A 15,297-nucleotide genomic window follows, 5' to 3' on the forward strand; every position below is an offset into this window, starting at 1 on the left:
TAGCGTCGTTCGACGACTCGCTCTCCTGTATGGAATTTTTTTTAATAAAAAAAAAAACTAGATTCCTGGCTTTTTTTTGTTGAGGTAACAAATTTTGAAAGAAATAAAAGCCTGTATTATAATTGCAATAACCAAGAGAAAAAATTTGTCTGGTAGATTAGGTGAAATTGTCTAACTTATAACTTCAAGATTCCAACCTTACGAAAAGAAGTTAATAAAAACGCAGCAATAATATAATTGGAATCGATTAGGTAAAAGCTGAGAAACGATATCAGACCGTTTTTTTTTTTTTTTTTCTTAAAACAAAGCATTCTAATATTGCCATTAATCTTAACCTTGAATATTATAAAAAACTGAAATAAAACCTACAACAGCCGGAAAATTGCATCGATTTAGGACAAACAACAAAAAATATTTATCTGGCCTCAATATGAACTAAATATGATTCGTTTCCTTCTTCTCATATCAGAAGACGAACAAAAGACTCAGATATGAGCCAAAATCGAAAAGAAAACTCGCCAATAACTGGAAAGCGGAAAAAACATACCCTTCAACCATAACTAAAAGATCATTTTTTGACCTGCTGCCAAGCTTTGATCGTTAGACGTGCGTTATCTTGTGTTGCTCTATGCAATTTTTCTTCTGCCCAAATCTTTTCGATACATTTTTCCATTATCACTTTTTTCTGATTGTTTCTCTTTCATATTTTCACTCTGAGCCATTATACGATGGATCAAATTGCAGGAATTATCAATTTAGAAGCACATTTAATCTATCCACACCTTGTTATTCAATCTGTTATTCTTACGGAATATTATTTACAAGTCAGCAAACAGTGAAGAAAATAAAAAGTAGATTTTGCAAAAATATTTTTTTTGAAAGGGAAGAGACCTTTTTTCTGTCGTCTACGGGAAAAATATAACGCAAATTCTGTTACAATTATGTCAATATTCTGTCACAAATATCTTACAAAGTTGACTAAGGGGAAAATATAACTCAAATTCTGTTACAATTATGTCAATATTCTGTCACAAATATCTTACAAAGTTGACTAAGGGGAAAATATAACTCAAATTCTGTTACAATTATGTCAATATTCTGTCACAAATATCTTACAAAGTTGTAATTCATTGCGATTTTTAGCATAAAACACAGATATTACAAATGTAGTTGCATATTTGCTGGTTCTACACGTGGATAAATGCGTCGTTGTAGCAGAAGTATTTTATGGCACATGAAATGATCACTGCGAATTGCTGTCAGTTATTATAGCTGATTGACAATTTGTAATGTGATTTCCAATATTATGGCAGAAATGCGTAGATTTTATCACAAATTCTCTGAAACTTGTGAATCTGTTCCATCGCGATTTGTTAAACTTGATAGCAGTAGAAGTATTTTATTTATTTAAGTCATACAATAACTATTTTATTTTATTTTATAACCGTCGTTGAGCAGCTGACCTAATTTTGGCTTTACGACTACTAATGTTCATCTCCATAGTCTTGTAATTTTGAACCCAATCCAGAAGACAAAAAAAGACAGAAGAACTACTGAGCAATGCTTAATCTCTGTAGTCCTCCTGAGAGCAGGGGAACTCCTGGATCAAGTATTGGGGAAATTTACCTTCATGGAGCACTTTTTGATGGAACTAACCCGTATTTGCGTTTCATGGAAAAGAAAGACACGAAAACCTCCTGAGATTTGCCTAACGGCAAGGAGATTCTAGCACATGATCTGTCTACCACTGTGGATATTTTACGTCAGTACTGTGGTCGGTGAAAGCCATGTGCGGAATTCGTATCGGTCAGGCATAGCTGGAATTCGTACTTGGTTCATCTCATTGGAAGACGAACGCTCTATCTCCTGCGCCACCACGGCTCTAGAGGTACAATTTCAATCCTCTTCAGAGGATGTGTTTTGGTGCCCCGAAGACCTGCGCGCAAAGTCGGGTAGTTTACGGTAAAACAGTTTAACGAGGATCGATACCACTCACCCTCAGCTCTTACGCAGGCTAATCTATGTGGTCGTCAGCCATTCGCTCTTTGGCCGCAACCAGGGCTGCGACGCAATTCGAAATGCGCTTTTGGGAAAATGAGCATAGCATTCGATTCCGTTTTTCAAACATTTTTTATAAGTATTGTTTCTTTTATGAATAAATTAATGATTTTAAATAAAATCATAATGTATCGTATTTACATTAATCACTTGGTATATCTTATTAAATTAGTCTTTTTTTTCTTAGGAAATAAAAAGAAAGAAAGACTTTAAAGGTCAACACATATTTTTACAAAATTCCCACGCTTGCTCTAAATTTAGAATAGTAGTCATAAATTTACATCGTTGGAATTTAGAGTTTTAAAACTCAATTTATTATTTCAGAACACAGAGACATCATCACCTGAATATACCTAAAAATATATCTGTAATATACCTAAATGACATTCTGCCCCGTAAATATTTTATTTCATAACCGTCGTTAAGCAGCAGACCCAATTTTAAGTCTACTATTATGAATGCTCTACTCCGTAGCCTTGTAGTTTTAAACCCAATCCAAAAGGCAAGGGAACTCCTAGATCAAGTATTAAGAGAAACTAGTCCTCGTGGGGGTATTTTTAATGGAACCAATTCGTTGCGTTACATGGAGAGGAAAACCACAAAACCTCCCACGGTTAGCTTGACAACAAGGGGACTTTAACCCATGATCCATCTAACAATGAGGATATTTTACGTCATCACTGTGGTCGGTGCGTGACAGATGCAGAATTCGTATCGACCAGCTAAAACTGGGATTCGAACATGTTCATCGCTGTGGGAGGCAAGAGTCCTTAGCCGTTACGACTTGAAGATACAAACTACCTTATAATGCTTAGTGTTTAAATAATTAAGGAAAAGTAAGCACGTAATTCCTCGTTCAGTTATTTAATTTTAGGTGAAAACTGAAAAGGCAGATTTTTTGCTGTGTCCATTTTCGTAAACGCGTATTTTGAGCTGTGTCCATTTTCATAAACATACATTTCGAGCTGTGACCAGCTTTAAAAACTCACCGACAATATGCACTCATTATTTACTACCAATCATTTTTTACTGAGTTATGTCAAAAATAAGGCCCATAGTCCCCACCAAAGATCGCAGAATTAAAAATTAAAAGAACAACTAAGAAGCAGTTCAGCATTATGTAAATCGCATTAAGGTTAGCCTCTAAATATTTATCTGCTGAATTCATCAACATATCCAAAGAAAGTGCCATTAAAAAACCAATCTTCAATGAAAATGAAACATTAGAAAAAATCAATGCGCAGGTATTCACTATGGCTTACATGGTCAGCTCTATTCCTGAGTTGGGATCATATACCTGGCGAGCCAAATGCAACTGTGCCCATTTTCATAAGCGTGCATTTCGAACTGTGTCCAGATTTAAAAACCGACGAGATGCATTTACACAAATAACCTTTTACTGAATCATGTCGAAAGTAAGATCCATAGTCCACAAAGATCACAGAATTAAAAATTGAAAAAACAAGTAAGAAGCAGTTCAGCATTATGTAAATCGCATTAAGGTTAGCGTCGAAATATTTCTCTGCTGAATTCCCCAACTTCTCCAAAGAAAGTGCCATTCAAAAAACCAATGTTCAATTAAAGTGGAATATTAGAAAAAATCAATGCGCAGGTATTCACTATGGCTTACATGGTCAGCTCTATTCCTGAGTTGGAATCATATACCTGGCGAGCCAAATGCAATTGTGTCCATTTTCATAAGCGTGCATTTCGAACTGTGTCCAGATTTAAAAACCGACGAGATGCATTTACACAAATAACCTTTTACTGAATCATGTCGAAAGTAAGATCCATAGTTCACACCAAAGATCACAGAATTAAAAATTGAAAAAACAAGTAAGAAGCAGTTCAGCATTATGTTAATCGCCTTAAGATTAGCGTCAAAATATTTCTCTGCTGAATTCCCCAACTTCTCCGAAGAAAGTGCAATTAAAAAAACCAATGTTCAATGAAAGTGGAACATTAGAAAAAATCAATGCGCAGGTATTCATTCATGGCTTACATGGGCATCTCTATTCCTGAGTTGGGATCATATACCCGGCGAGCCAAATGCAACATATACGTGTATTTCGAACTGTGTCCAAATTTAAAAACCGACGAGATGCATTTACACAAATAACCTTTTACTGAATCATGTCGAAAATAAGGTCCATAGTTCGTACCAAAGATCATCGAATTAAAAACAAAAAGAACAACTAAAAGCAGTTTAGCTTTTATGTAAATCGCATTAAAGTTTGCGGCAAAATATCTCTCTGTTGAATTCTTCAATATCTCCAAAGAAAGTGCCTCCTAAGTATCTTCTCCAGAACATTAAAAAAAAAATCAATGTGCAGGTATTCACGCATGGCTTACACGTGCAGCTCTATTCGTGAGTTGAGATCATTTACCTGGAGAGCCAAATGCGAAGCATATCCAGGGTAACTCTACCCTTTTTATCCACTAAAGAATCGATTTTAAAGAATCCCAAAAGAACTTTCCTTACAATGGAAAAAAATTCATTTCGAACTTTCTCCTGGTTGTAGTAATGATGATTCGATGTTCTCTAAATCGATATAGTTCAGATAAACGAAAAAGGGCGGTATGGATTTAAGAAAGAAGATTTAGAGTGTGGTATGTCATTTTTATAGCACTTTTCCATCTAAGAAAGGATATTGTCTTAACTCAAACAATCCTTAGATTTAAAGTGATATCCTCTTGATAATAAAAGATATTTGAAAAATAAAATGTTATTTGAAAAAGTTAAAAACAATTTGTGGATGAAATCTTTTTTTATGTAGTAGATTACAAATTTGACCACAATAAAATATGTAACGAGCCTTTTTTAAGTTACATATTTGTGTGATTGGATCATTAAAATATTTTAAGCAATAATCTGCCTTTTAATACTCTACGGCTGATTATAAACTAGGTCATAAAGTATGAAATAAATTCTTTGTTTAAAGAAAATGTAGCAACCATTTCACTAGCAATACTGGCATTTTTTACAGCAAATTGCAGAATTAGTTACCAACTTAAAGTAACAGATGACTTAAATCATATAAATTGCATTTTAATACTTAAAACGATTTACCATTATATCAAAAGTTATTATTAGATCTATAGTTTTGAAACCTTCTGGAATTGAAATGTGTAACCTTCCAATATACCTCTGATAAAACGAGGAAACCTGTATCGATCACCCTTAATATTTTTTTATAATGTAAAAAAATTTGCACATTATGGGCCGCACATTGAAATATCCTACTGCGTTCGACAGAATTTTTTTTAAAAACAGAGTTATTTAAAATTTTAATTTAATTTTTTTAAGCAAGGATCTAAAATTATAAATTTAAAGAAAACTTTGAAAATCTCTAAAATTTCTTTTCAAAATAAAGGTATATTTGAGAATAAAAATTATTTATTCTACAACGCTATTCTACACGCTATTGATTCTACAACAAATCGTAATGCATAAATTGCAAAATATTTTTTTTCTTTATCAATGATATACTTGTGTTTTGAATTTAAATCTTTAAAAAAAAATTCAAATAAACGATGGAACAGAACTAAATATATTGCCCAATATTGAATTTTTACAGAAAAATTCTAAACATTCTTACTTATTCCATGATGAAAATAAAAATTTAACACTTAGACCTTAGCTCTTAGTTTAAAACATAGCTCACATTATAGAAAATCTGCATACAATGCTTTAATGGTTCCTATTATAAGTTTTTTGTTATGTTTTAAGGGTTTCTATTATAAGTTTTTTCGTTATGTTTTAAGGGTTTCCATTATAAGCTTTTTCGTTATGTTTTGTAATCTTTCATAAAATCAACGTTATTCAGAAATTGCATTTAAAGTATGCAATTGCCAAAAAATACGAGAACAAGTCTTTTTATATGAATAAAATAATTAGAAATTCTAACATTCATTCTTACAAAGAACTTATTATTTATTAGAACTTATTTTTTGGGGGGAGGGTCGTTTTCAGTCCACATTATCGCTTCCAGTCTACATCGATTTTTATCCAATCGGATACCTTAACAAAGAAACAAAAAAATTGCGTTGAATCATTAAGAACTTCAAAGCTTTTTCGTTTTGATCGGCCCTGATAATAATTCGTTTGGCTTTGATAAGATATTTTTCCTCATTTAAACACTAAAGTGTGATAGTTTTATAGTTCTTTTTTTTTCCTTCCAGATTTTAAAAGGACTATTTATGACAAAATACTTCGTAGCTATTTCTCTCCTACAACGTTTACTTTCATTATTTTTATTTATTTACTTTCAGCGAGCGTTATTTCTACTTACTCCTAGCATAACACAATCAACACTGCATTTTAAATGAACATAGCACAATTAAGAATGTAAGATCAAGACCAAGTGTACTATAACAGAGTGTGCAGTAATAGTAGATTTAATCTTTTTCACCTTACCTTAATTCTCTTACACAGATCTCAAAGAAATAAATCAAGATTCAGGTCATCGCTTCAAAAGTATAAAGATCTTATTAGATCTTAGATATTTAAATGCGAATATTGATTAGTAATTCTTTTAATCTCGGCATACATCTCTTTTTAATTGGTTTCCTAAGCTATCATTGAAATTTGCCTTACTTCAATAAACAAGTCAACTTTTCATTTTGTGAAGTAGCGAAGTTAACTGTTGACTGAGCTTGTAGCCAAAACGTAAACATTTGACTCAACTTTGTCCAAAATGTAAACAAAAACCGGTTTTGAAGAGTACTTGTTCGTCCCCAATGAGGACTTGTTATATACATAACAGAATCGGTTGAACTTTTTTCCTAACTTCGAATAACAACAAAACCCAATACAAACATTTAAAGAGAAAACGAAACAGATACATAAGAGGCTCATCCCCATTCTAGAGGTCTATTAAGCACTTTATACTACCCATTCAAAAGCACTGAGGTTCTTAAGTGACTTTGTGGTATAAACCTACGACCTTCTCTGGCAGTGTCCTCATAGCAATTTTCCTATCCAGCGGCTTTTAACTCTCTCTAGAATTTTTTTTAACTAAAGAAAAACATGATTCTAGCCTTTTTTTTAGTTCAGGTAACAAATTTTATAGGAACTAAAAGCTTGCCGTGTAATTGCGACTAACTACAGCCAAGACGAAAATCTAAAAAAAAAAGAGAGAGAGTCGCCAAAGGCCGTTCGATTGTAAGTTAGCGCCCGAGTAATCACCTGGATCTGTTTGTATAAGTATGAATAGTATGGTTAAAGTAACTTGTGCTCTGCATTACTATGCAGCGAAAGCAAAGTAAGACGTTTGTTTTTACTAACACATTATAAAGTCTGCCTCCGTGACCGAAGGGTCCTTCCACCAAACCTTCCAAAATGTGGAGGTAGCTGGTTGGAATTCCTCCGAAACTTTGGAGTATCTTTGTGCTGTCCTTCTCTAACTCAACTCAGAATCGATTTGCACCAAATTCGGTATACATACGTTTAAAGACACGGCGGATCTAACCCTCAACTTTATAACTCCCAATCTAAACACTAGTTCGCGCGCTACATTACAACGAGAGAAAAAATAGTGCGTGGAGTCCCTCCGCGCTTAAGAAGTTAAACTTCGTAATGTGGAAATGAAAATAAGAAGGGGTAGAAATTGATTTTTAGTGTAATCATATTGTTTCTTTAAGACAAACTTTATTAACAATGCTTACAATTCACAATTGATCGCATCTTTTAATTATCATTTTCGAGTGGAGAAGTATCCAAATCTATAACATTTGCAATGGGATTATGATAACTAAAGTAAGATACGAAATGTTTGAGTTCTATTTTTTCAATATTTCTTGCAAAAACTGCATCAATGGTAGTTACCTCTTTGGTTGTTGGATCATTTCTACCATTTATCATTTCCAATCCAAATTTGTCTTTAAGGAAAATTAATAATGTTTCAGCTTCAGGTAATTAGAAATTCACATTAAAATCTCCTGCAAGGATCACAGGCCGCTCACAATAATCAATTTCTTCATGCCAGAGCTTGTGAACCTGCAGTGGATAGTGGCAATAAAGATTTTGCAATAAATAATATAATATCCCTCATGGCTGCATTTGGTGAAATATAAATGGCAATTAGAAAAGAGAAAACCTAACAATCAATTGATATTCACAAGAGACGTACCTTGACATAACCTGAAATCCGTCGCATTGTCCGTGGGATTATTTTCACTCATTTTTTACAATTGTTATCCACTAAGTTTGAAAATAAAAAATATTACCCTATTAAATTATATGTGTATTTAATCAAACTAAAATATTTAACCAAAACAATATGGAAATGAATGAGAGAAAACTTTATCCTACTACGTGATTTCCCGGCCAATAAAAATGTAGTGTTAAACGTTTAACGCAACCTTGTTGGAAGTCGCATACGATGTATAACTTCAAAAATTTTTTTATAGGATTTGCTAAATATTTTATATGAGTCATTTACTAACTTGCAGCTCTAATTTATCAAATATTAGTTTTATTCCTCATCCTTTATGAATTATTTATCTTTGGTTTCCTTTGTTAGGTTATCATACCTAGAATCAACGTTAATAATTTCGCTATGTATTATCATGACATCATTGAATTCGCATTTTTAAAGGTATATGGAACTGCGTGTTTCTTATATTTATATCTACGCTTTTGAGGAGTGTCTAAATAAACTTAAATAATTGAAACTCACACGAACTAATAAAATAAAATTAAAGTTATTGATTAAACTAATGGAAAATTTTGATAAATTCTGTCGGTTTGTGTCTTTCAGGTTTGTGAGTGATTTCGTCGTGTTGATGATTTGATTTATTGAAATTACATACATTTGCTGACTTGTGTGTTCAATATAGGCTTATAAGTCATTGTCAAGTAGAAAATACAGATAGAACAATTCAGAGAAAGACATCACAAAGAATACATCCAGGGTTACGGCGGGATTCGAACCCGCTACCTCCATGCTTAACAGAGCGTTTGGACCGGCGATACCGCTCGGCCAGGGAGGCCCCCAGTCGTGTTGATAGATAACGATTTATTGATTTTTTTCTTTCTTTTTCATCTCGTACGAAGAACGGGCTTACAACTTGTACAAATGAATAAAGAAAGAAAATAATAATTTTGTCTCGTTTTTTATTTCATTCTCATTGAGAGCGATCTGTACCAAAATCGGACTCATGATCTTTTTCTAAACCACGTTCCAGTCGATGGTGATTGGTGGAGAACTATAGAAGTAGTCCCTTGCGATTGCTCAAAACTGGAGAGCGAATGTTTAGAAATTACATATAAGATGAACTGCTCACGCATGCGCGAATTGCGTGGACATGCGTTCGCATATGCGAATTACTTACAGTGAGAATGCTCCATAAGCCTCACGCTCCAAATAACTGATTGATACGAAAAAATACAAACAACGAGTTATTCTACTTTTCGTCCATCTCTTGAAATTTCAATTATCAATAAAACAGACTTCATTGATTTAATTTTTTAGTCATTTTAACATCATAAAGGATAACACTAAACATCCAAGTTTGTAAAAAGCATAAAAGCAAATTTAACTTTTCTGCAAAAGAACATTTAACTTTACGATCTAATCACAAAGCTTAAGTGTTCTAAAGAAGGTATTTCTAATAAGCAAATGGGAAAATGATTCACTCTAATTGTCATTTGAATTCGGAAGAAAGGAAAACTTTTTCGAATTATTCTTCGAATTCCAGTACAAGATCTTAAAACTTCGAAATCACATCCAGGGAAATTAACAAAACTTCTAAATATTACCCTCTTGAGAAATCTTCCAATATCGCTTTGTTTCTGTGCTCTTGAAAGGGTTTTCTCCACACTTTCGAGTCCAGTTTATTTGTTTCCGATCGAAATGCTTCGTACTTAAATACCTCAAGAGAGTAATACTTCCTAGAATGTACAATTTTAAATCCGATTCTCGTAAATACGCGGGTATGAGAACGATCTATTTTTTGGCGATAGAAATGAATTGAAGAGATTCAGCCAAATGAGAAACCGATATTTGGATTTTATTTCTTTAAAGACAGATAGAAGAAAATCGATACATTACATACGGTTTCGCAGTTTTGAATAATTTTCTTTTTTTTTCTATTATTTTACCTTTTATAAAGTCATTGAGCAATTCCGCGCTATGCGTTTTTTAGTGACAATAAATAATAATCATATCATGCACGGACGTGATGTCAATATGATACTCTCGTATTACTTCTCGTATTAGTATGCATACTAAGGTGACAAGACGTCCTCAAATCTTGAGGACAGTTCTCGAATTTAATAAGTTGTTCTCAAAAAAACTTTCAAACTCTTTGTGGACAGAATATTGTTACAAATCTTGCTCTCTGTCTCAAATGTCCTCGTATTGTCCCATTTCTTTTTATATGCAGCGAAATATCAACAACAAAAAAAGAGAAAAATCAGAAATGAGCATGTTTTATAAAACAAGATAATTTTGTCGTACGGAAAATGCTATCGAAAAGCAAAAAATGCATCATGCTAAAACTAACTTATGGAAACTCCATATTCGCCTGAAAATAATTTCAGCAAAAAATAAAATAATCATGAACTTCATTTTACAAGTGTTAAGCAAATGCAGAAGAGCGAATGATGTATTAAAACTGCTTAGTAATCGCAAGCTTGGTAAAGATGGTTCTGCATCTAAGTTATTATTTTTTTTAAAAAAAGAAAACTTTTTGGCAAACATAAATTAATATTTTCTATAAATAAATGGATATCCTCGAATCCCAAAATTTTTTGAGGACGTCTCGCTGATTTCTCCTCAGATCCTGATTTAGAAATCTGGTCACCTTTGCGTGTACTACGTACTCTCTAATACGTAAACTTTCGGAGTATGCAGGCCTGGGGAAGCGCTTATTCGTCATTCTGCTGGTCCTGAAGGATTTAAAGAAAAATTCACGATGGAGACGACGATAATACTTTGTATTTAAATTGTTCGTTATAAATTTATCTGAGTTCATTTTCATTTTATTTTCAGATGTGTACATATAACAGACGTAGGAATTGGATACTTATCAACAATGAACAACCTATGTACTCTATACCTACGTTGGTGTACTCAAATTAGAGACTATGGAATAAAACATTTGTGCTGCATGCGAAATCTACAAATTCTTTCACTAGCAGGTAAATTTGACTCTAACTATTATACATAATTTATGAAATAAATGTATGAATAATAACTTTTTTTTTTACAAAAATTTAAGCGTTTCTAGAGATCGATATTTCATATAAAAGTAAAGAAAAAAATATCTCTTGCATTGTATTTTAGAAAGAAATGCACGCAAAAATGCATTATTTATTGTCTTCTGTATGAACAAAAGATTCCGTATAATACTGCAATAGAACTGAACTAGATTTTTAAGCAACTCCCTCTATAAATTTCTGAAGAGAATAGGAAGAACAAGTTCTTATTGTAGCAAGATTATTTATTTAAGAACAAAAAGTTTTTTTTTACCTTAGATATGAGGCTAACAATTACTTCATTCAGCCATTAGTTTGACAAAAGTCTACAAAACGTCTTACAAAACGTATCCTTCGCTAGGAAAAAAAAAACCTAAATCGTTTTAGTCAAGCTAATGGTCAGTCACTTTAGTGATTCGAATCAAATCAAATATACTTTTTCGGATAAATGAATTTTATCGAATCATTCAAACCTTTAGCGAAAAAAACCAACAAAGTTTATTCAGATTAAAGAATCCGAATCCTTGGTTTCAATAAATTGATTCAAATAAACTAATATCAGTCAAGAAATAATTATACTTGTCATAAATTTACAATATGAAGCTAATATCAAGCTAAAAGGTTAGTCACTTTCGTGATTCAAATACGTTTTTTTGGATAAATGGATTTTATCCAATCATTCATACCGTTAGCAAACGGAACCAACAAAACTTAGATTAAAGAATCCGAATCCTTGGTTTCAATAAATTGATTTAAATAAACTGATATCAATAAAATAAATAATGTTACATTTATAGATTTATCATGCGAAGAAATTTTCTCGAATATGCAATATTATACATTTTGTTGGCTTCTACAATAAACTCTTTTTAAGTCTGCTACAGCGCCACAACAATTAACCCCTTAAACGCCAAAATCAGAGCAGTATTAGCCCAGTGGTTAGAGAATCGGTCTCTGGAGACTGGGGTTCGATCATCTACTCCACTAAAACCCACCGATTACATGCGATATACATGCTCGTAAACTCTGTGGAATCCAAAGTCCTGTGGTCTGTCTGACCATGGGTACAAAGATCTGGAGAAAATTCCGTTCCCCTTCAGATTTATGCCTAAATTGAGGAAGTGACCTCACGACTGAGTGGTGCTGCTATCTATCCGTGCTATTCTGAGCCAAGACATACTTCACCCTAGCGGTGCTCTCCTGTTAAACGAAAGGCGCACATTTCCGACTTAATTCGCAACGCCAATGGCTGGCAATTTTGGCTTGTCCAAGTGTCATTAGCAACGAACGACGACAAAATTGTAATAATTTACAGTCTTACTTTTTCAAAAAGATAAAAACTTGTAATTCAATTCTTTCTTTTTTTTAAATTCATTTCGGTGAAACAAAGACATATGCGTTCTGCAAAGCATTATATTTAGATAAGTAACAATATTTTGATATGAAATTATGTAAAAATGGTAATCACATTAAAAATTAATAACTTAGATTAATAGCTAATTTCGCGCCATTTCATTCAAAAAAAATCTAAATATCATAACAAAGCGGGTAATGCTAAAGAGCATGATCTCTTAATTGAAATATGTTAAGTTGAAATATGGTTGTTTAATTTGATTATTTTTTCTGTAAATGTCACTTAAATTAAATATTCGATTATGTAAACTAATTCGTTTGATTTGAATCACTATATAATTCATTTTACCAAACTCTAGCATCAAACAAATCTACTGCGAATGAATTTCTCTTAAGGAATGCTATTACGTAAAGACATTCTTTAAAACAAGCCAACACATAAAAGTGGAACTTTTGTCAAGCTGGAACCAAATCAATTGAATCAAAAGAATTGGAACCAAATCAATATTACACTAAGTGTCACTTAAATTAAAGATTCGATTACGTAAACTAATTCGTTTGATTTGAATCACTATATGATTCATTCTACCAAACTTAAACATCAAACAAATCTGCAGCAAATGAATTTCTCTTAAGGAATGCTATTAAGTAAAGACATTCTTTAAAACAAGCCAACCTATTAAAATGGAACTTTTGTCAAGCTGGAACCAAATCAATATTACACTAAGTGTCACTTAAATTAAAGATTCGATTACGTAAACTAATTCGTTTGATTTGAATAACTATATGATTCATTCTACCAAACTTAAACATCAAACAAATCTGCAGCAAATGAATTTCTCTTAAGGAATGCTATTACGTAAAGACATTCTTTAAAACAAGCCAACCTATTAAAATGGAACTTTTGTCAGACTGGAACCAAATCAATTGAATCAAAAGAATTGGAAGCAAATCAATATTACACTAAGAGTCACTTAAATTAAAGATTCGATTACTTAAACTAATTCGTTTGATTTGAATCACTATATAATTCATTTTACCAAACTCAGCATCAAACAAATCTGCAGCAAATGAATTTCTCTTAAGGAATGCTATTACGTAAAGACATTCTTTAAAACAAGCCAACACATAAAAGTGGAACTTTAGTCAAGCTGGAACCGAATCAATATCACACTTGAATATTACACAAAATGTCTTCAAGAATTACAGAGCGTTTATTGTTCGCCAACAAGAATTCCCTGAGATTCATGAAAGATCTTTAAATACCGCTTACGTGACAGATCGGCTTACCGCCAAATGGGTGTTTGGCGAGCAAAGAACCACCTGAGATTCTCTTCTACACTTTTGTGAGTTTTAAAATAACAACCTTGACATAAAGAGAGCAGGTATCTTCCAACTACCATCCATTAGTCACACTTCTTGGCTTGGATTTCGCTTGGAAAAGCGTAACATTTCTCACACCTAGTTAGAAAGAATTGCATGCATACTCACCTTTTTTAATGCTTACTTAGCTTACTCTTCACTCCAACTTCGTCAACAATTTACCTTACCATCAAAAGAAAATGAGATAAACATTTTTTTAATGCAAATGAAATAAAATATTCAACAATTTATTGCATTACAGAGTTAACAACGGAACTAAATTAAAATATTAACTATACCTTCCTCAATTGTGCTTCATTCATTAATTATTAAAAGTAATGACTCCTATAAATATGCCTCTGCATAGGTCTTTAAGTTATATTCGCCATTTTAACGAGATATTTTTAAATTTTCAACTTACCTTAAAAAAATTAGACATTTTAATTATTCGTAAAATTCGCATGAATAGGAAGAAGTTTAATAATTTTCACTTCATGGTTGGTTGGTTATAAGTTTAGTTCAATGACACTAGAGCTGGAAGGGGCTAAACTGCGCCAAATACAAATGGTAATATTCAAACTCTGTTATTAAAAAAGATTGAGGAGAATTTAAATAAAGTAATAATAAATATATTTGGGTTACGTGGCCATGACGAAAGTGAATCTTTTATGGGGTTTGTACTTTACAGTAGTATTGGATAGTACCATAATAGAGTAATACCATCGTAGAGTTGGATAGTAGGATAATATACTTGGATGAAAAATTTTAATCACCTATGGTGATTCATCTCAATCATCGTTTTGGCAATGATTTGAATATGTAGATTGAACTAGTTATTTCGAATCTATAATTCGAATAAATGTACTGATCCATTTTGTCCTTGATTTTTATCAGTTTATTCATTTATCAGTTTACTGGTTTTATCAGTTTATTTTAAACATTTATCAGTTTATTGGCTCAGTATTTATTACAAGCGGATTAATAGAAAACAATGTTACCATAAATAAGTCATCATATTCCGAACGTTGTTTTTTTTTTTTTTAAATAAAAGTGCAAAAACTATAAACATGAGTGATACAGCCGCGTTGGCTCAGAGAAAAGAGCGTTTGCCTCACAATAAGGTAGCCCTGTTCGAGTCCGAACGATGGTTGGTTGGTACGAATTTTGCTCCCGGAGCACAATGCTGACGTAAAATATCCTCAGTTGTGAACGAAATCATGGATTAGAATATCTTGCCGTCTAGTTAGCCGTGTGAGGCTTTCGTGGTTTTCCTCCCCATGTAAGGGAAATGAGGGCTAGTTCTATCAAAAAGTCTTTCACTA

General features: G+C 32.5%; 1 protein-coding gene across 1 annotated transcript in view; it reads left to right on the forward strand.

Moving 5' to 3' along the window:
* Nucleotides 1–15,297, forward strand: part of LOC107452733 (F-box/LRR-repeat protein 16) — a 70,745-nt gene that overhangs the window by 47,699 nt on the left and 7,749 nt on the right. The window contains exon 3 of the mRNA XM_071177686.2: nucleotides 11,055–11,203. Coding sequence (XP_071033787.2) covers nucleotides 11,055–11,203 — 149 coding nt within the window. The remainder of the gene's footprint in view (nucleotides 1–11,054; nucleotides 11,204–15,297) is intronic.

Source organism: Parasteatoda tepidariorum, chromosome 2 (genome assembly GCF_982258835.1).
Source record: "Parasteatoda tepidariorum strain Cologne lab strain chromosome 2, Ptep-v5.0, whole genome shotgun sequence".
NCBI lineage: Eukaryota > Metazoa > Arthropoda > Arachnida > Araneae > Theridiidae > Parasteatoda > Parasteatoda tepidariorum.